General features: G+C 34.9%; 1 protein-coding gene and 1 long non-coding RNA gene across 5 annotated transcripts in view; both read right to left on the bottom strand.

Moving 5' to 3' along the window:
- LOC125619051 overlaps window positions 1-11404 on the bottom strand; it is a 22168-nt gene extending 10764 nt beyond the window's left edge. Inside the window, exons 1-2 of the long non-coding RNA XR_007350523.1 lie at window positions 8243-11404; window positions 4273-4276 (exon numbers count right to left, since the gene is read on the bottom strand). This is a non-coding gene — a long non-coding RNA (uncharacterized LOC125619051). The remainder of the gene's footprint in view (window positions 1-4272; window positions 4277-8242) is intronic.
- The window catches only part of LOC107145623 (SLX4 interacting protein), a 196093-nt gene that overhangs the window by 165111 nt on the left and 9668 nt on the right, over window positions 1-21314 (bottom strand). For all 4 annotated transcript variants that reach the window (XM_048811316.1, XM_048811315.1, XM_048811317.1 and 1 more), the window contains one exon: window positions 11411-11469. Coding sequence is in view for 2 of the 4 variants with exons in the window: in XM_048811315.1 (XP_048667272.1) it covers window positions 11411-11437 (27 nt within the window). In the remaining 2 variants the exon portion in view is untranslated. The remainder of the gene's footprint in view (window positions 1-11410; window positions 11470-21314) is intronic.

Genomic DNA, 21314 nt, shown 5'->3' with positions numbered 1-21314 from the left:
CCCCCCCCCCCCACTCCTGACTTCCTTAATCACATGTCCCCCAAACTGACATTAAAGATAACAATGAGGAAAACTGAGTGGGAAGAAGGGTAACCGTTACAATGCTATGTCACCAAGGACTTCTTCGCAGTCCCAATGGAACCCTTCTGGTTTTACTGCCAGGACCAGGGCTAGGCTTCCAAAGCTTTTCTAGGACAAAGCGGATTCTTACTCTCAGCCCATCATTTCCAGATTTCTTATTCTGGAAGAGAAGCTCACAAGAGGCCATTTGTGTCACTCAGAAAAGCTTTCCTAGAGACCACTTTCGATAGCTTTGGTTACAGTGACTGTTTTCCAGAGCAATGTTTAGTGGGGAAGCATATACTAGTGAGGAGAACTGAAAGGCAGAAACAATCTACTTACACACGTGCATACCAGGTTAGGGATCCAGGCATGAACACAGCTATTAGACACACACATAGAATTTCATGACAATTTGGGAATGAGCCAGCGATTTAAAAAGTACTTTATTTGCTTGCTGACTTGAATCACAGAATCTGTGGTTACCTTCTAAAACACAGACCAATGATGCCCTCTACAGTCCTCAAAGAGAATCCAAACTATTTATTGAGTCAGCTAATGAGAGAATCTATTTTTCTACTAAGTATTATTTTTACATTAGAGTAGTTAATAAAAGGCTATGCTTTGTATAGTGAGTGGAAGAAGTGGTGTCAAGGTCTAACACTAAGAAGTTAATTAAAATAAAACATAATCTTGAAGGAAATATAGAAGCAAATTCTGCATATTAACAGAGGCTGTTTACATCAGAATTTTTTTTTAATTTCAAAATGGGACTGCAGGCTCTCAAGAAAAAACAAATTTAGATGAAATTTTTAATAAAATAAATATACCACAAATTGAACATTACAACCTTCCCTGGCTAAAACTGAAAAGAGACCAGTAAGAAATAACTTTAAGCTCAAGTAACTTCCCTGTTCTTCATGAGGAAAGAAACATCATCTTTGGAACAAGGAAAGAAAGATAACAAGAGAAGCAGGGCACAGATCCTTTTTCTCATGAAATGTGGTTGGAAACATTGTGCAAAAATCACATGTAGGTGATATATATAAACTACTAGAGAATGTGCATAAAATGTGACAACATAAGCTGCACATGGCCAAAGGAAAATGAAAGAGTGTAATCAACCTGGGAAAAGTTCAGATTATGAACTTTTGAACCAAGAAAGAAAAGGTGAGAGAAAATCACAGGCCAGATGACTGCAGAAATGATAATGAGTCAATTTCATAGGGATAGGTCAGTCATCTTCCCAGGTTCCAAAATGGAAAACTGGATCAAAGGTAAAGAGGAAGGAGAGAGTAATTATCAGAGTGCCTTATGTCTAGCTGGAGAGTTTAGATTAGACCTGATTAAACAAAGGGAATTACTCTGATCACTTAGCAAGGAAGTAACTTGATGAAAATGGTGATAGGAAAACACTACCCTGGCACTTGTCTTGATGAACTGGGATGTCAGGACAAGAGACACAGGGTGATTGTCCAGAGATCAGCACAGAAAAACAAACAGAAATGATGATAAAGGTTTGAACTGGCAAGAAAGGAAAGAAAAGGAGCAAATCCAAGATACTTTGCTGAGGATGCATACACTAAATAGATAACTATGACTGTAAGGACATCTTTGGCAGTACCAGGCACTTTCAAAGCAAAAGCCAGTTCAAGTCTTCGTTTGAGGTTTTGAGATCAATTTTGGCAGAAACTTCTTGGAGGCAGGTAGAAAGCTAAGACTGAAAAGTAGAAGCCAGGGCTATTTAAACATTTTTAGTCATCCAAAAGAAAAAAAAATAGATGAGTTTATATTTACAGGGAAAACACTAGGGCAAGGAAGTTCAAAAAGTAGGATGTCTGGCCAGAAAGGTAGAGAGAACACTTGGAAAAATAAATTTCAAGTCCAAAAGAGTTTTATTTTAAAGTTATCAGCCCTCAGAGCAAATGCCCTACAGAAAAAGAAGGTACCTAAAAGCTGTAAGTCTGAAGTAGAACTTATTGGTGACTACTGATGAGCTTTGAGGAATTTCAATTCTATCATGCAATCAGTGCACACTTAGTTGAATATGTTTTCCAATATGGGCGATGCAATAGAACAGATAATATACAGCAGAGAAAATAGCAGCCTACATTCATCTTACTATCTGCCATACTCTATGCAAATTTACTGATTTTATATGCCTTTAAAACATAAAACTCTTATATGAAATTAAGGAGGAACTGGACAATCACAAGTTTAAATATTAGGAGAAGAAATACAGAAGTCCTTCTTTTAATTTGTAAAGTTTCACAAAGACAAATGCCCTTGTAAAAATCATTGTCAGGAGGGCTGGGAACAGAGTGCTTGCCTAGTATGCTGGAGGGCTTGGGTTCATTCCCAGAGTCAACCCCCCCACACCACACATCCCTACTCACGCCTGCCAAATTTCATGTTCCTCATTCAAATTTACTTCTAATAAAGAATACAATTATTTAAATTTTTCTATTTATTCTATTAAGGGAATTCAGGTTTTTTTTTAATTTAATAGAAAATCAATACCTACAATTCAACCTATATGAAAATACTTGCATGAATCTTTTTTTCAATGGTATACACAAAATAAATGCATCAATTTTCTAATGAGCTCTGGGGACGCTGTCAGTGCCACATTCCCCTTTAGGTAGACTAAAAACCTAGGACACAGGAATCAAGTGATTCATTGAGGCAAACTGGAAGACAAAAGCCTAGTGGCTGCCCCCCCACCCTTTCTATTCAAGAGTTTCTTTCTCTGGAAATTTAAAGCACTGTTCTTCACGTTTACTTTTACTATAACAGGGAAATTACTGTCAATTCTTGGACATATTTCTCTTTTTGTGGTGTTCTAAGGAATGCAAAAAATAAGGTTAACAGCAATTCTGAGTAGAACATTAAACTATAATTGCTGCAAAGGAGTGGAAAGAAAAACAGATAATAAAGATGCAAAGTGTTAAAAAAAAGTAAAATTTTTCCTTTCCTCCTAAACATTAATAAAACGTTAGACTTCTTTAGATTTAAAAAATGGCTCAGGCTTCCTACCCCCACCCCCAGCTTCCACATAAAAAGTGGACAACTGTCAACAGCAAAAGTAAAAGCTTTCACCCTTCTGAAATGGGTGGGAAGCAGAGGAGAGGGGTCATTATACATTCCCTGTGAAAGACAAAGCCAGATCCACATTCCAGGGAAATCTGGCTGGTCCAAGTTTTTCCTTAAATACAGATTGGCCTGCCTGTCACTAAGCCAGGCTCTGTAATCTTCCCAGGCTGCCATTGCTAGGGAAGCCAGGAATCCCTTCTAATTAATCAAGCCCTCCCAACAAAAATTTTCCCACCCACCCACGATAAAATGAGTTGAGGGGGAGGGGAAGTAGCTAAGCAATCTTTGTGGCCAAAAGAATTCTAGACTTTGGTGTAATACCAAACTAATCCAAGAAAACAGATGCAGGAAGCAGAGAAAGTGATCTACAGAGACAATAAGATAGGAAATTTTCACAGTACTGCTGAGTTAGAACCCAAACTAAAAATCTGAATCTGAAGATGTAATGAATATTGGGAGTGAGCCCTGACAACATTCTATACTTTTTAAATGCCTCTAAAGTCAGGGACAGACCTATAAAATTTCCTGAGATAAATGTATATTATTTGACTTATTAACAGTAATTTCTTAGTCAGATTTTTCAGATTTTCTTTCTACCAAAGTTTTATATTTTGGTCAGTAAATATTCATGATTAATACCGTATGTGTCCATGTCTATTTCTCTTTTCCAGTTGCAAAGGAAATATCCTTGTCTCAGCCTTGCTAATTTACCTGACCCTTATGGGCATTTTAACCCAACGTAACATCATTGAATGCTTACTCTGAAATGTGCAAGGAGTTATATATAGCTCAGTGGCACAATGTTGCCTAACATGTATGATGCCCTGGGTTCGATTTCAAGCATGGCAAAAAAAAGATTGAAAAAAAAAAAGTTTGTGCTATCCAACTACAGCTGCTACTAGCCACTTTGCCTACTAAGCATTTGAAATACAATTAAAAGGAACTGAGCCTCTCAGAGATGTCTGTGTGTGTGTGTGTGTGTGTACACACACACACACATACACATACATGTATTATATATGAAGGATATGGAAAATAAATCCAAGGACATTTCCCCTATGCTTTTATCATTTAAAATCCAAGGCCTCAGCCAGAGCAAGGAACACAAAGGAACTCCACCCGACTGGCACTTGAGCCCCCAACCTAATGGGTCACCTAATGCCAATATAATAAGCCCCAGGAAATTCTCTATTTACATTCCTGTCCCACCCTAATGGGTCACTAGGACCCCAACACAATGGACCCCTGGAATAGCCTTCCTGTTCCATCCTATACAAAGCCTATATAACCTAGGCCCTTGCTGCAGTCCCATTTTCTGCACCCAAAACGAGCCATGCCAGAGTTCCACCAATTGACTCCACAGATCCGATCCGATGTTTGCTTCCCTCCACCCACCTTCATCAAGTATATGTCATTTGTCCTAACAATAAATACATACCTATAGGTATGATTATATACATAAATCAATGTGTGTGTGTGTGTGTGTGTGTGTGTATTTCAGACTTTACAGGTAATCACATCTTTTTTGCAATCATTCAACTCTGCCTCTGTGCATGAAAGTATTCAGAGACAATACATCAGCAAACAAGAGTGGCTGTGGGCCAATAATACTTTATTTACAAATACAAGCAGCTCTCATGGGAACTGTAATTTGCAAACCTCATCTGGTCTAGACCTTTCCCTTACCCTAGAACTTTATAATTTTGGAAATTTAACAATATTGTCAGTAAAGAAAGGGGAATACTGGAAGGAAAGAGGGGAGGGGAAGAGGAAGTACTGGGGACTGAAAAGAAGCAAATTATATTCCATACATGTATGATTATGCCAAAATGAACCCCATTTTAATGTATAACTGTAATATATTAATAAAAACATCTAAAAATTGAGATGGGTACAAACTTTGAGAAGAGGAGTGCTATGGAAATCTGTAGAAACACATGCCTAATACTACCACTTCTTTCAACTGAGACAAATCTCTAAAGTATAAGACATACCCCTGCCAGATGTCAAGAAACCCTGAAAGCTGCAAATCCCAAGGACTCTTATCTCAAGCACTGCTGCCTTTTCCTGGAAATTTAGGAGGCAGTTATAGGAAGGAGTTCAAGGCTATACATACAGCAGTTGAAAAGACAGAGACCAGGAGAAAGAAGACTTACATGCAAGACGGTCAGGAGAATCTTTCTTCATTTGATAAAGCTTAAATTGTTCTCATGGAAAATTAATACTAGTCCAGGGATGTATTAGAATAAGCAACCCAGATGCCAGTGGCAAAATAGTTGGAATTCATCAGTTACTCTGTTACTTTGGAAACCATGCTCTGGGTTTTATTTTATTAAATATTCAAGTATTTTTCAACCCAGATTAGTTGAAAATAGATACATCCATATAAAATTCTGCACATATTAATTCCTTTAAAATTGTATCCACTTAAAATTTATTTTAAAGTATAGACAGATTGTATCAAAAACAGGCCCCAACAGACACCACTACTACTTGTACTAGAGGCAACTACACTGAAAACTAAGCTATGTGATATGGTATTTTCCACATTTCTACATACCGTGTTTGCACTACAACTTCTTGTCATTGCAGTTTTATATGTAATCTATGAAAAATGAGGACTTCAACACTTACAACCATCATCCCACAAATCTCTTGCCCCAACCTTCCAAACCCTGGAGTTCACAATATTATGAAACATTAACTGTTGTTAAAAGCCAAGCCATGTAGTGTACTATGCTTACTTTCCTATCTTGCACAATCTTTTGTTTACTTAGAGTGTTAAAATAGTTGCATCATTTTTTTTCTTTTTCCTTTTTTTTTTTTTGGGGGGGGGGGTTCCTATATTCAAATGACTAAATCTTCCTAGGCTCTCCAACAGGCCTGAAAAAAAGAAAAACGTCTCTTCCTTAACTACAAGAGGTATTTTATTCAATTCACTTTTTGTGGAAGACATTCTTTCATAGAACCTAATCAGAATGGTACTGTCTAGGCTTGACAAAGCAGTGACCATCATGGGATTTGCTTCAGTCCTCACCTGTTGAATTCTCTATTTCATGGGTCCCACTTGATTCTTTCTGTTTACTCTGCCATATTTGAAGACTACATCCTTTCTAAAATAAAGCATATGATGGAAATTTTCAAAACCTTTGCATTTCTGAAAATGTCTCTATTCCATCATAACATAATAAAAACTGGGCTGCAAAGTGAATTGTGTTGGAAACCATTTTTCTTGGTATTCTTTTAGTATTCAAGGTTGGTACTATTTCCTATCTATTGCAGTTGAGCAGGCTGTTCTAATTCTCAATTCTCTGTGATTTTTTTTGTCTTTTCATCTCTAAATTCTCAGTGTCCTTAAATTTTAGATGATGTGTCTTAGCACACTCTTTTTTGTTGACTTTGTTGGGTACTTGCTCATAATCCTCTCAAACAGGAACTTTGTGTCCTTCATTTCTGATCAATTTTATTGTTGTTGTTTTTTTTTTTTCCATACTGCTCCTCTCTACTATTTTCTTTCTAGAACTTCCATTTTTCATATTAAGTAAGACTGAACCTCTAATTTTCTTTTTTCTCTGTTTTTTAAAATCTGTTATCTTTCATTCTACTTTTTTGAGCAGTATTCCTTGATGGTCTCATCATATTTTATTGAATTTTTATTTCTATCATGTTTGTAACTGGTAAAAGCTCTTTCTTATTCTCATTTATTTCTTTTGTTCATACCAATGATCTTGTTTCACAGTTATAATAGCTTCTTTTCTGCTCTGGGAACACAAATAAGTGTAAAATCTTCCTTTCTGAGCTTCTAAATTTGTTCATTCATTTTATTCTCTGTCCCTCATATTTCAAGTTTTTCTTAAACCTGTGCTGAAACTCTTGCCCATTCACAATTAAAACAGTGGAATGATAGTTGGAAGTTTTGTGCCCCTGGGTAGGACTTACTGACTGATAGGATTTGGGAACCTAGTAGCAACTCAGGTTTGGTTGATGGATCTCAAATATAGGCTATATTAATATTAGACAAGCAAACTTTAGACTAAAAAGTATTACTAGAGATAAAAAGGCATAAAATATATCATAATTATTAAATATTTAATTTAGTAGCTAAGGTAATTATAAATTTGTGCATTTCTATTAATACAGTCTTAAAATATACAAAGCAAAACCAATAAAACTAAAAGTAGAAAATACATAAATTTAAAATCATAACTGAAGATTTTAATACATCTCTCTTATCTTCTGATTGAACAGGTAGACAAAAATACTAGTAAATATATAGAAGATTTATGCAATACAATTAGCAACTCTATCCATCTATGTATATAACAATCACTGTAACTGACAACCATCACATTTTTCAAATTCTTACAGAACATTTACCAAAACAGACAGAGGAACTTTATTAAACACCAATTAAAAAAAATGATTACTAGAAAATTCTCAAATAGTTAGAAAATAAAAGGAAATACACTTTACCAATAGAGCAAAAATAAAATCACAATGAAAATTAAATTATTTTGATTTAAATAACAAAATTCCTACCTAAACTGCACCCCTATCAAAACATGAAGGATACAATTAAAGTAGGAAATGCTTAAAAGACATTTATAGCCTTAAGTACATATATTGGGGAAGGGGAGGCTTGGTTTCAATGACTTAAGGTTCTACATTAAAAAGGTAGAAAAAGAAAAGTAAATTGACCCAAGCAAGGAAATAATAAAGACAGAAACTGATGAAATACAAAACAAGTATTCTACGTATTTGTTTTCAAAGCCAGAAATATTCAAATATTCACAGCCAGAAATTGGCTCTCTGAAAAATTAATAAGGCCCTAAGAGTACTTAACAATAAGTACCCTTGGAAGGTACAAACCTGACTATCAAGATATTTAGAACAAGGACATAAGAGCCAGGAATGGGGAGTGACTGGTATTCTAGTGTCTCAGAGGCACAAAAGAGAAAGAGGCTGGGGAAGAAGCCCACTTCAGTTAAGCCTGAAGATGTGAAGAACTTCAACTTGTAGTTCTTTAGGACATAATACAACAATTGGTATGTAAATAAGTACTCCTTTTATACATATCCTCATATAATACTCTCTGGTGCATATGGATAAATAGGGTCCATCAATGAAATTATAGATTTCTTGGGAGAGGAGTTATTCAATAGAGCTTCTTATTTCATCCCTTGAGAAATGGTTACCCTCTTGAAAATACAACTTCAAGAGTTTCTTTTCGCCAATAAACAAAAGCAATATGGAAATTTAGCATTCATCCAGGACCTTAGGTGGAGAAGGAACAGCAAGAAAGTGAGGGAATATAGGCAAAATACAAAAAACCCCACCAGCTTATACCCTACCCTATTGTGGATTTTAAATTAATACCACCTATAAGGTGGAAGAATCCCAAGTCATGAAATTAATATAATGCCTGGTCTAAAACCACTGAAATGCCAATGGCTCCAGCAGAAGTAAACTTGAACTATTCAACGGCTCTGCAGAACTCATAGGGCTTTCCACCTGTGTGTGTGTGTGTGTGTGTGTAGGGTATCACTGAAAATGAATGCACAATCATAAATTACAAACACATGAACAATCCAGCAATTTCAATGAACAATTTATCCTACATCTAGTAAATAATAGTAGAAATAACAGAACTAATCTAAAAGAGACTATAAAATAAATTTAATATTACCATAAAGATAAAAGGAGAAAATGAAAACATACTGAAAGAAACCAGATAAGTATGTATAAAAAGAGCTGGTAGAATATGAATTATTAAAAATAACCAAATATAAATTTTGCAGATAAAATACAGTCACTAAAAACAAACAAGTTAACGATCATATTAAATACAATTAAAAAAGAGTTTAATGAACTACAGGAGGTCTGAATGCAACATAAAGGGAAGAAAAAAAGGAAAGGGCAATAGCCATACAACACTCACACAAGCCTACTGGGACAGCATGAATTGGGGTGAAGGCATGTGGTGGCAGCACCAGCGGCAGGTATGCAGGTACCCTGATGCCTTTGACATTCTGAGGCAGCACGAAGCTATCTGGCAAGACTGCATGTGAGTGAGAAAGGGATCCTAATTCTTGGGTCATGATGCTTTTAAGTGACATGATTAGGAAAGAAGTACACCCCTGCCTGTGTGATCAGTGGCAGGGATATAATCACAATGTGATGTGTAGAATCTTCAATCTAATAGGTCAGAAATTTGTGCCTATTGTTACCCTGTGAGCTTAATACTATTGGCTGAGGTAGCTCCCCTGCCTCCCATGATCTGGAAGATGACTCCCAGACTTGCAGATATGGCTACAAGATAGGGTTAATATAGTGGTACACTCTTCCATGTCAATATATGTCTTAGAAAACAAGACTCATTTCTGACATAACAAGGACCTGGGCAGGATGGGGACAAGCTTTGCAAGAAGCCCAGTCCATTTCTGAGCACATGGCTTACAGAGACTCAAACTTGAACTTAATTTCACTCTTAACACAGCACTTAAGGAATAGTCACGTGGCATTATCCGACAAAGTTAGAATAAAAGTTCTGAAAAAAGAACATATTCATGAGAAACAATCCATGAAGAAAAAATGGTAGAGAATTTTTCAAAATTACAGACTTAAGTCCTCAAATTGAAAATGCATATTACATTCGAAAACAGATAAATAAAAACAAGTCTATGCCTAGAAATTTCAAAATGAAAATGTGGTACATCAAAGACAGAAATATAAATTTAAGAGCAACCAGAAAGAAAAGACAAATAACCAAAAAAGAAATGACATTATGCCAACATGAGACTTCTGTGGTGACTAGTCTCCATAGATGCGGCCCAGTGATTCTCCCCTTCCCTATGAGCAGAGAACACAATACTTCTCTCTTCAGGAGTTCCAGCTGCCCTTGACTCTGGACTAGCCTCTATTCTGACCAGCAGAATGCAACAGAGGTGACAGCTGAGACTTCTGAGTCTAGGCCTTTGGAGGGTGAATTACACTTTTTTGTTCTTGCAACTTGTTTGTTACTGCAAGATTCACAACACCATGCTAGGAGAAGCCAAAACCACACAAAGTAGCCATGTGGATGAGAAGAATCAACAGACCCAGGTAAGATTCTAACCACAGCCAGCACCACCTGCCAGGCATGTGAACATGACATCTTTGAAGTTCCACTAAATCAATTCTCTAGATAACTGCAGTCCCAACCAACATCAAAAGGAGAAACCACCCAACTGAGGCCAGGCAACTTGCACAATTATGACAGATAGCATTATGGCTGATGTTTTAAACCACTAAGTTTCATGTAATTTTTAAACATGAGTAGAAAATGAAAGCATTTCTCAGTAGCAATAGCAGGTATCAGAAGATGATGAAAAAATATCTTTTAAATGCTGAGGAAAAACTAAAGCTCAACACAGAATTCCAAAATCAACTCGATATCTTTTTAGAGTAAGATCAGAATACATTTTTAGACAAACAGTGGAAGTTCCTCATTAATTCATCCTTGTAGAAAGAAATACTACTGAAGGACATGTGATTTATAAATATGTTAGTAAATCTGAATAAACACTGACTTGGTTAAAAATAAGATAAACTTACAATATTAAAAAGTTTCTTATTTGTAAACTAACAATTATAATTTACATTTTGAGATTTTACACTGGTACTTAAGATAACATTAGCATGCAGAAAATGATCTAAAGAACAGCCAACATGTATGGAAGCATCCTTAAGAGCATACACTGACAATTCATCAAATTTTCACCTCTTCTTCCCCACACATAATCCTCCCATCCTTTCACACCTGAGAAGGTCTCACTCCCAGTCATCAGGAGATTAGAAAAGGGATATTTTTAAAAGAGGAAAATGAAAGAGGACACCAAAACAAGAGAACTCTCCTGACAGAGAGACAAAAGAACTCTCCTGGATCCAGAAACAGCATCTGTTGCCTGATTATCTTATTCTGACATTTTATGTGCTTTGTCACAATCAGAAATCATGTTATGGACATGAAATATGAAGGATGAAGTTATGACAAAAAAAGCATCTTACACAAAAAACTTGAAGCAAAGAACTCCTTGTAACTATATGAACTATTAATTTTCTCCTCCTATCTCACTGTTAAAATACAAATTTTAATGTACTTAAAATTTTCAGAGTCCCAAATGTAAAGAAAAGAAATAACACTCAATTTTCAATTAACACACTCATCTTAGAAAGTGATCAATTATTTTAAAGAAGGCTTATATCAAGCAATACTTACTTTAACAGCAAATTTCTTAGATGCCATGGCTTACAGATTCTCCACAGCAATTATAGGGCCTTTAAGAGAAGAGAAAAGAAACTCATAATTACATAAGCTTTCTTTTTATTTGAACATATTATAAGAAAAACTGACTGAATAAATAAAACATCATACGTGTTTGTAAAATGAATATTCTCTTATAAATGTCCTTAACCAAAATGCTATGTTGAATTAGTAACTTAAAAACTGCTCACAAAGAAAAGCACAAACCTAGGTAGCCTCCATGGAGTAAACTACCAAGTGGTTAAAGAAATAATTTTGAACCTTTAAAAGGTTTAATTTTATTAAAAAATAGAATTCTATTAAAAAATTATTTTAAAAAATAGAATCATGAGGAAAACTCCTCAAATCAAATTGGTACAAGAAACTAGTCTTGTACCAATACCACACCAGATAAAGATGTAAGAAAACTACATTAATATCCCTTATAAGACACAAAAATCCTCAACAAATATTAATAAGCCAACATATAAAAAAACATATAAAAAAGATTAGACCCTAAGAACAAATTGGATTTAACCGAGGAATGAAAGGATGTTTTGATACGTGTAATTAAACACATTATATATTTATGGAATAAAGGGGGTAAATGCACATGATCATCTCAAACACAAAATAATTATAAACAACAAAACCCAAAACACTATTTAAAAAAATTTTTTTTAAGTACTGGGGATTGAACCCAAGGGTACTCTACTATTGAGTACATTTCCAGCTCTTTTTATTTTTTGTTTTGAGATGGGGGTCTTGCTAAATTGCCCAAGCTGACCTTGAACTTGCAATCCTCTTGTCTCAGTCTCCAGAGTTGTGGGATTTCAGGCATGTACCACTGCAATGGACTCCAAAACACTCTTTTCATTTAAACACAAACACTCACACACAATAGGAATACAAGGGTATTCTGCATCCTGATTAAAGACATCTATGAAAAACCCACAGCTAAAATCATACTTAATGATAAATGACTAAATGTTTTCTCCCCTTAAGATGAGGCAAGACAAAAATATCTGTGCTCTTGCCATTTTTATCCAACACTGTACTAGGGTTCTGGCCAAGGAAATCAGGCAAGAAAGAGAAATAAAGGGCACCCAAGTTAGGAAGAAAGAGATAAACCTATTTTATTTCCAAATAACATGTTCTTATATATAGAAAACATCAATGAACTATTAAAAAAACTATTAGAATTAATAAATTCAGGAAGGTATAAGATGATATCTCATAGTGGTTTCCATTTGCATTTCTTTGGTGGGTAATGATGAGAAGCATCTTTTCATGTATTTATCTGCCAGTTTTATATTTTCTTATTCTTTTTGGTTTGAAGTATGAAAGCTTTTAATTTCAATGAAATCCAATTTACTATTTTTTTATTTGTCATATGTGCTTTGGTATCATATCTAAGAAACTATTGTCTAATGCAAGGTCACACAATTTATACCTATGTTTTCTTGTTTAGTTTTAGGTTTCTATTTTATTTTGAGTTAATTTTTGTATGTAGTGTGATATAAGAGACCAGGTTTATTATTTTGCAAGTGATATCCACTTTTCCTAGCACCATTTATTGAATTTCCACTTCAAATTGTATTCACACTCTTGCTGAAAATCAGTTGTTTAAAATCAGTTGTCAATAAATGAGATGCCATTTTTGGAGTCTTGATTTTATTCCATTGTTCTGAATGTCCATTCTTATGCTAGTGCCACATCGTTTTGATTGCTTTAGCTTTGTGTTAAGTTTTTAAAAAGAGAAAGTGTGAGTCTTTTTCAGTATTGTTTTGGCTACTCCAGATCCCTTGCATTTTCATATACAATGTAAGATAAGTTTATTAATTTCTATAAAGTCAGCTGGAATTGTGATACAATTGTTCTGAATCTATAAATCAGTTTGGTAAGTATTGCTGCCTTAACAGTATTAAGTTGTTCTAATCCATGAACATGGGATGTTGTCTCATTTCCTTGTCTTTAATTTCTCTCAGTAATTTTTTTGAAGTTTTTATTTTTTCCTTTTTCAGTACTAGAGATTGAGCTTAGGGACACTTACCGCTAAGTAACCCCAGCCCTTTTTATTTATTTACTTACTTATTTTTGAGACAGGCTTTTGCTAAATGGCCCATGCTGGCCTTGAACTTGTGATTCTCCTGCGTCAGCTTCTTGAATAGCTGGAATTTACAGGTATGTGCCACTATGCCCAGCTCCAGTAATGTTTTATGACTTTTGGTATGTAAATATTGTACCTATTTTGCTGTTTTTATTCCTAAGTGATCTTTTTCACGCTATTGTAAATGGAATTGTTTTCTTAATTTTATTTTAGGATTGTTCCTTGATGGTATATAGAATTACCGGTGAATTTAAAAATATTGATTTTATATCTTTAAAAAGTTAGAGTCGACACATGATCCAAGATTTCCATTTCCACGTATGTACCTAACAAAAGTAAAAATATTATGTCCAATTTACATAGGAATGTTCATAGTAGCATAATTACAATAAACAAATTGAAAACAAACCAAATGTCAATCAATAATGAGTGAATAAACAAAATGTGTTATATCTCCACAATCAAATTTTATTTGGCAATAAAAAGGTAAGTACATCCTTTATTGTGTTCTGTCAGAGGCTCTCTGGACTGGAAAACAATAGACATAGTAGAAGGTAGGGCTACCCTACTAAAAGAAAAGTATTCGGAAATATTTACAGAGGGAGACCTTTCCCAGCCCACACGCCACTCTATCCTGCCTAGATACTCCAGATGGGAAACTGAAACCTCCTCATTCAGGAACTGGACTGAACTAAAGGCAGGATCTAAAAATACTGACATCAGGGGTTCCCCAATGAAACAGCCTAGACAGATGGCTCTAAAGTGAAGTCCACAACCACAAGCCCCACACCCATATACAGAAATTCTAGTCATCATTTTCATGTCCCATTCTCTAATACAAATAAACAACCAGTAATCACCTATCATGTAAGGCAAAATATAGTCATTTTCTGCCAAACAAACAGAAAATATTACTTGCTAAAATGGAGACTGTGAAGGAAGAAACATTTTCTTTATGCTATTGTTAAGAAGATTTTTAAAAATGACATAAATGAAGCCCAAAATTACTTTTAAAAAAGAAAACTTGTGGAAAAATGACAAATTAAAAGTATGAAAGCTGAAATTAAAAAAAAATTTACTTGAAGAGTTGGAAGTTCAAGTTGAGTAAATCTCTCAGAAACTTCAACAAAATTGAAAAAGATGAAAAATAAGAGAATAAATTAAAGGACCAGTATAGGAGGAGTGGCACATAAAATTCAGGATGAAAACAGACCCACATTTGGGCATATCTAAGTGAAATTTTAGGCACTAGGGACAAATCTTACAAATTTGAGGGGTGGGTGGGGACAGAAAGCAGAGAATACAATGGATCAGGTGTCAGAATTGGCTCCAAATTGCCCAAAGCAACTCTGGAAGCTAAAAGCCTATAGAGAAATATCTTCAAGAGTCTAAGAAAATTGTTTCCAAGCTCCAACTGCATTTAAACATAAGAGAAGAAAAAAAAAACATTTTTAGACATGCAAGGTCTTTAAAAATGTTATGTCCCCTGCATCCCTTCTCAGGAAGCTACCAAAGATGTGCTGCACCAAAATGAGGAAATTAACCAAAAAAGAGGAAGATGTAGGAAATATGAAGGCCAAGATAGGAGAAGACTTGAGGAAAACCTAGGATCCTAAAAGGAGATCCCTGCATGAGAGCTGTGGGGACAGGCAGAACCACTAGAACAGGACGTTGCAAGATTCCAGGAGTGGCATATCCTGAAATGTCTGCATAGATGCTGATGAATTTGGGGCAATTAGCAGAGAACACGAATTGGAGTTCCTTAGGAAAGTTCCATGGAAAGCTACATAAATGAGAAATAACTAGGCAACTACTGATCCCAGGATAAACAAGATCCCTGCCAAAAATAGTTAACACACAATTATGACTAGCATTTACAGTCATAATAGCAAATACTGAATCTTGCCCTAAAAATATTACACTTATGACATTAGAAGAAAGGGGAATGTGTGTGTATGAGTGGATGTAGGTAGTGGAGGCACAGGAATTAAAGGAAACAAAAGCTCCTTCTAATGTTCATTAAGATCAATAATATTAACAACAGCAGTTATGATAGCAGAAATATGGCCAAATACTTTAGAGTTAAATGAAAACCCAATTCTTAAGGTAAACTTGGCCCCAACCTGAAGAACAAGATAAAGTGAGCTGACACAGAGGAAGGAAGGAGTGAGATGGATGACATCATTCATAAGCCTTGTGCTTGGGACTATTTGCCTGTTGAAATGTTGTGTATACAGCTGAGGATGTAACTCAGTAGCACAGTGCTTGCATAGCATGTGTGTGTCCCTGGGTTCAATCTGCAGTATAGAAAACAAATTGTTCACAGATGCTTTTCCAGCAACACTGTCCTACAGAAATATAATGCAAGCCACAAATGTAATTTTAAGTTTCTTAACAGATGTACCTAATAAACAGGTGAAATTGACATCAATAATATTTTAATCCAATATTACATATTAGCATTTTGACATATGATTAATATAAAAAAATTACATTCTTATCATTTTAACCAAGTGTTTCAAATAGGGTATTTTATATTTCTAGCATGTCTGTTTGAACCAGCCATATTTCAAGTGCCCAGTAGCCACTCGTGGTTTGTGATTATCATGTAATGAACAGTTTGAGAGTGTGTGGGTTTTTTTAAGTGAGAAAAGCACTTATTTCTGTATCCTGAATAACATTTAACTCAGAATTATTGAAAGGACTAATAAAATGACAGACAGGGCAGGGGATACAGCTTATACATGAAGCCACAGGTACCAAAAAAAAAAAAAAAGAGAGAGAGAGACATATAAAAACACTCAATATGTTTATTTATAAACAGCAGACTTCCTATGAGCATTAACAATTACTATTATTTAGTCAATAGTGATTTTTTTAAAAAAAAAATCTGATGAATTTAGTGATTTTTTTAAAAAAACCTAATAACCCAATTTTTTAATGGACAAAAATACCTTTTTAAAAAACCTAATAACCCAATTTTTTAATGGACAAAAATACCTTTATATGAACCTTAATCATTTTAGTTATTACTTTTAATTCTTTGAATAGCAAAATGCATATGATTTAGAAAATATTTAATTATGTTCCTCTTCATCTTAACGAGCTCATTTAAGACACAGGTATAAATGGGGGGAAAAAAGCTTCTGGAAAATCAAAAAAAATTGAAAACAGTTATAAAAGTTATCTTGAAAACTTTAGATAAATCTTTAAAACTACATTATTTGAGTCTGAAAAACATAAAATTAGTCCCTTTAAATGTATTAAATCAAGCTTAAATGACTTTGCTAAAAATCTAGGGAATCCCTTCATGAGGACAGGGACACCTGAAACATTATCAGATGGATCAGCTAGACAGAAGGGGGACAGAGCTTGGAGAGCTTTGTCAGCAAGTATCCAACCAAAGGTGAAGCTTATGTGATCTAATTTATTTATTTTTAATCATAGGCAGGTTTTTCCAAACATCCTTCCTTCTCTGAAGGACAGGCAGACCACACAGAAGGCTGAGGCAAGGATTTTAAACCATATCTGCCACATTAGTGAGGGTTACATTTTTAACTCACAATAAGGTGTGTGTGTGTGTGTGTGTGTGTGTGTGTCTTATCAGCAAAGCTAGAGCAGCTACATTCACTTTTTTTTTTTTGGACAGGGACTGAACCCAAGGATGCTTTATCACTGAGCTACATCCTCAGTCCTTTTTAATATTTTATTTTGAGACAAGATCTTGTAAATTTGCTAAGGCTGGTCTGCAATTTGTGATCCCCCGCCTCAGCCTACTGTACTCAGTAGTAGCTGGGATTACAGGCATGTACCATGGCGCCCAACTACATTTCTTTTTGAATTCTGCATTCTTCAAAAAGTATCATCAAAGCCAAATCTCAAAAATATGATCTGTAGGAATCTAGAAGTAAAAAGCAAATATTTCATATAAAATAATATAATCTAAAGTAAAACAGGCTACCTGGAAAAAGAGGACAATATATTTTGAATATTTTTTTTCCTTTTTTAAATCATGAGGTACTCTGACTCAAGGCATATTTTTTTTCCTCTTGTTTCCACAAGTTTGGAAACTCAAAATCACAATTTTAGAGCTAAAAGAGATCTCTCTGGGTTATTTACTTCTAGCTCTACTACCTATTCCTCTAATAAGAACTTATGGGACCAGGCCAAAGTCTGACAGCTGACAGCCTAGCCAAGGACTAGGGAGGGTCTTGTTCAGCCCACAAAGGACAAACACCATGTGTCACACACAAAATAGTCAAGGTCAGTGGCTATCTGGGTATCAAGATGGGTGTGAACTTCTCCCCAAAACTACCTCATCCCTGCCAAGAGATTATTTCTCAGGGAAGAGCACAACTTCAAATAAAGCTAGTGGAATAATAGTTTTCCTCTGCTAACCAAAGGAGAGCAAGAAACAAAACTCTACAGTTAAAATGTATTTTGAGTTAATTTATCACTATGCAGTGTAACATGGCACAGAAATTCATATGTAAATTATAAATAACTGAATTCTATCAAGAAAAAGAACATAACATATCTGGACAGTTGCACAGACCTTGAGCTTGCATATTTGTTAAAGTCATTTCAGATAAGGGAAGCATATTTCCTTTAGTTAACTACAGCATTAGGTACAGGTGCTAAAAATGGATTAAACGGTAAACTGAAATCTGAAATGAACTGATCCAATTTGCTAAACCCCAAATGCAATGAAATCACACTTGCTGTTGGTAGGAGGATATTGTCAGATGTGAGCAGCCCTCAGCAGTGCGTAACACTAGAGGGGGCTCAAGATATGTGTGATCAATGAAAAAAATTTCCAGATAAATGGGACTGAGTCACTCATGCCACAACCTTTTCATTTTTGCTGTTTTTAGGAATAATTTCCAAAAATTTACTTAATCTTTAGCAATGTTCATAAAAATACCATAATACTTATTTGATATTATTTTCCATTATTAAAGTAGGCAGTACCCTTCTGGGCAGATGGTTCCTACCCAGAGCTACTCAGAGATGGACCTGCTAGCTCCTACATGATTCCCATGAGCTATCAATGTCATTCCCTTACACCCTGCCTTCTCTCCATTCTTAACCAAATGTACCTATAAAACTAAGAGACCAGGGCTAATGTGATATTTTCCAAGCCTCTCTTACATGGGTTTGCATGGCCTTCAATGCAAAGGCTTTGAGCCGTGAGTTTTAAGATAATAAAATGACCAATTCCTTCACTTCAGAAGTCAAGTTTCCATAAGGGTAAAACTGCTGAGAGAGAGTATGATGAAAAGTGTCCCATGGATTTGAGCCTCCCATTTAATTCTTCCTGCCACAACAAAACCATGAGATTGAACAGGTTGACCTCTAAGGTCTCTTCAATTTCTAAAATTCTGCCATCCAAAATTCAATAGTAGTTCAAGGACAAAATACTGCCAGCATACAAATTCTTCCAGAGAAGAGACCAGGAGGGAAAACCCCTCCCCACCCCCAAACTCATTTTATGGAGCCCTTATAGCAAAAGACAAGGGCAGTGAAGGAAAGGAAAACCACAGTCAATTCTACACACCAAGAAAGAGGTAAGAATTCTAAGCAAAGAGTAGCAATCTGACCATACCAACCTACTTAAAAAAGAATTAGAACCAAATGAGGTAGCTGAGGAATATAAGGCGGTTCAATACCAGAAAATTCACGTTTAAAAACTGAAGTTGAAGAAAAGCACATGATCATTTTTACCCACTGAGTCCTCAGTTTTTAATTCCATGAATATTTTAATAAAACTGACACAAGTGCATTAAAATAGCTTGGAAATCATAATCTAATGTTTACATATATTAACTAAGACTAATTAATGTTTCATATACAATCACTATTTTTATTATATGTTATATCCTCTACTTAAGTTTTTATAGGAGGTCCATATCTAGGATGATAGGTTAATAGAGGAAGAAAAAGAAACATTAAAAATATACAAATAAAAGAAACTTCTGAATCTCAAAAAAATAGCTAAAAAATGTAGCAAATGCTTACTGATTAACTATAAAGGCAATTTCTGTGAAACAGGCAGAAATGTAGAATTTAAAATATCATTTGAACTAGCATCCCACAAATGAAAAGACAACTAGAAATAAATGGACCCAGATATGTACAAGACCTCCTCTTGTGATCTACTCACTTCAGTTCCAATCACAGCCTTGAACACAGAACCTGAAGAAGAGCAAAGAGGAGAAACAGAAACAAAAACAAAGGAGGAGATTTGTCTTCACAGACACAGCAAAACTTCCAAGTGCTACCAAAAATAAACAATGTACTAACCACAGACCAAAGGGATAGACTACATGCAACAGGAACATAAATATTCATGCGTTTCTGAAAATGGCATACCATAAAAGCAGCACTGCAAATCAGTGAGAAATGAAGAGATTATTCATTCAATAAATTGTAGCTCATTGAACAACTATAACATCAGTAACTATCAGAGAAATGTAATTCTACCCATTTGGAAGAATAAAATAAAATAAAATTGGACCTCTATGTCACACATAAGAATCAACTGTAGAGGAGTTAAAAACCCAAATGTGCAAAACTAAAACCTTCTAGAGAAAATTTTTATGAACTTAGAATATGGAAGGGTTTTTTAACTAGACTCAAAAAGTATAAACTATAAAGAAAAAGAATGGTAGATTTGGCCATATTAAAGCTAAAAGGTTCTACAAACTAGGGGAATATTTCATATGTCCAAAAAAGGATTTTTATCTAGATTATATAAAGAATTCTCAAGACTCAATAATTAAAAACCAATAATCCAGTTAGAAAATGGGCAAAAGATATAAACAGATGGTCAACAAAGAGAATACAGAGAAAGCAAACAAGCATATGAAAAAATATTCAACATCAGTAACTATCAGAGAAATGTAAAATAAAAGCACAATGAGATTCTCCACACACCTCCAGAACAACAAAGAAAAAATGGTGATAACAACAAAATGCTGGTAAGGAGTGGAGAAAAAGATCTCCCATATTGTTGATAGGACTGTGAAAGAAGTAGAGTCATTCTGGAAAAGACACTGGCAGCTTCTTATACATCTACACATGCACTTACCATACAACCTAAACACTGCACTCCTGAGAATTTATCCCAGAGAAATGAAAAAATGAATATGTTTAAAGTTGTTTGAAAACATTCACAGCAACTTTATTCATACTAGTCAAACTGGAAACAACACAGATATCCTTCACTGAGTAAATGATTTAAAAACTGTGGTACATTTATACCATGATATATTAGCAAAGAAGGCATAAAGTACTGATACACACAAGAATTTGGATGAATTTCAAGGAAGCTATAAATGAAGAAACCAATTTCAAAAGGATACATACTACATAATTCCATTTAAACAGCATTTCTGAATTAACATAATAATGGAGATGGAGAACAAATTGGTGGTTGCCAGGGTTAGGTGGGTGGGGGGTGGCTATAAAAAGATAGCAGGTGGGAGTCTGAAGCCAGGAAACAGTTCTATGTATCCATTGCAGAGTTGGATACATGAATACACACATCTATAAAACACATAAAATTGCACAGAACTAAATAAATGCATGTAAAACTGATTAAATCTAATAAACTCTATGAATTAAACCAATGGCTCTCCTAGCATGGGCGGGGCTCTGGGTTCGAACCTCAGCACCACATAAAAATAAAATAAAGGTGTTGTGTCCACCGAAAACTAAAAAATAAATATTAAAAAATTCTCTCTCTCTCTCTAAAAAAAAAAAAAATTT

This window comes from Marmota marmota, unplaced genomic scaffold, assembly GCF_001458135.2.
Source record: "Marmota marmota marmota unplaced genomic scaffold, marMar, whole genome shotgun sequence".
Classification (NCBI taxonomy): Eukaryota; Metazoa; Chordata; class Mammalia; order Rodentia; family Sciuridae; genus Marmota; species Marmota marmota.
This window is presented reverse-complemented; position numbering and strand designations above follow the sequence as displayed.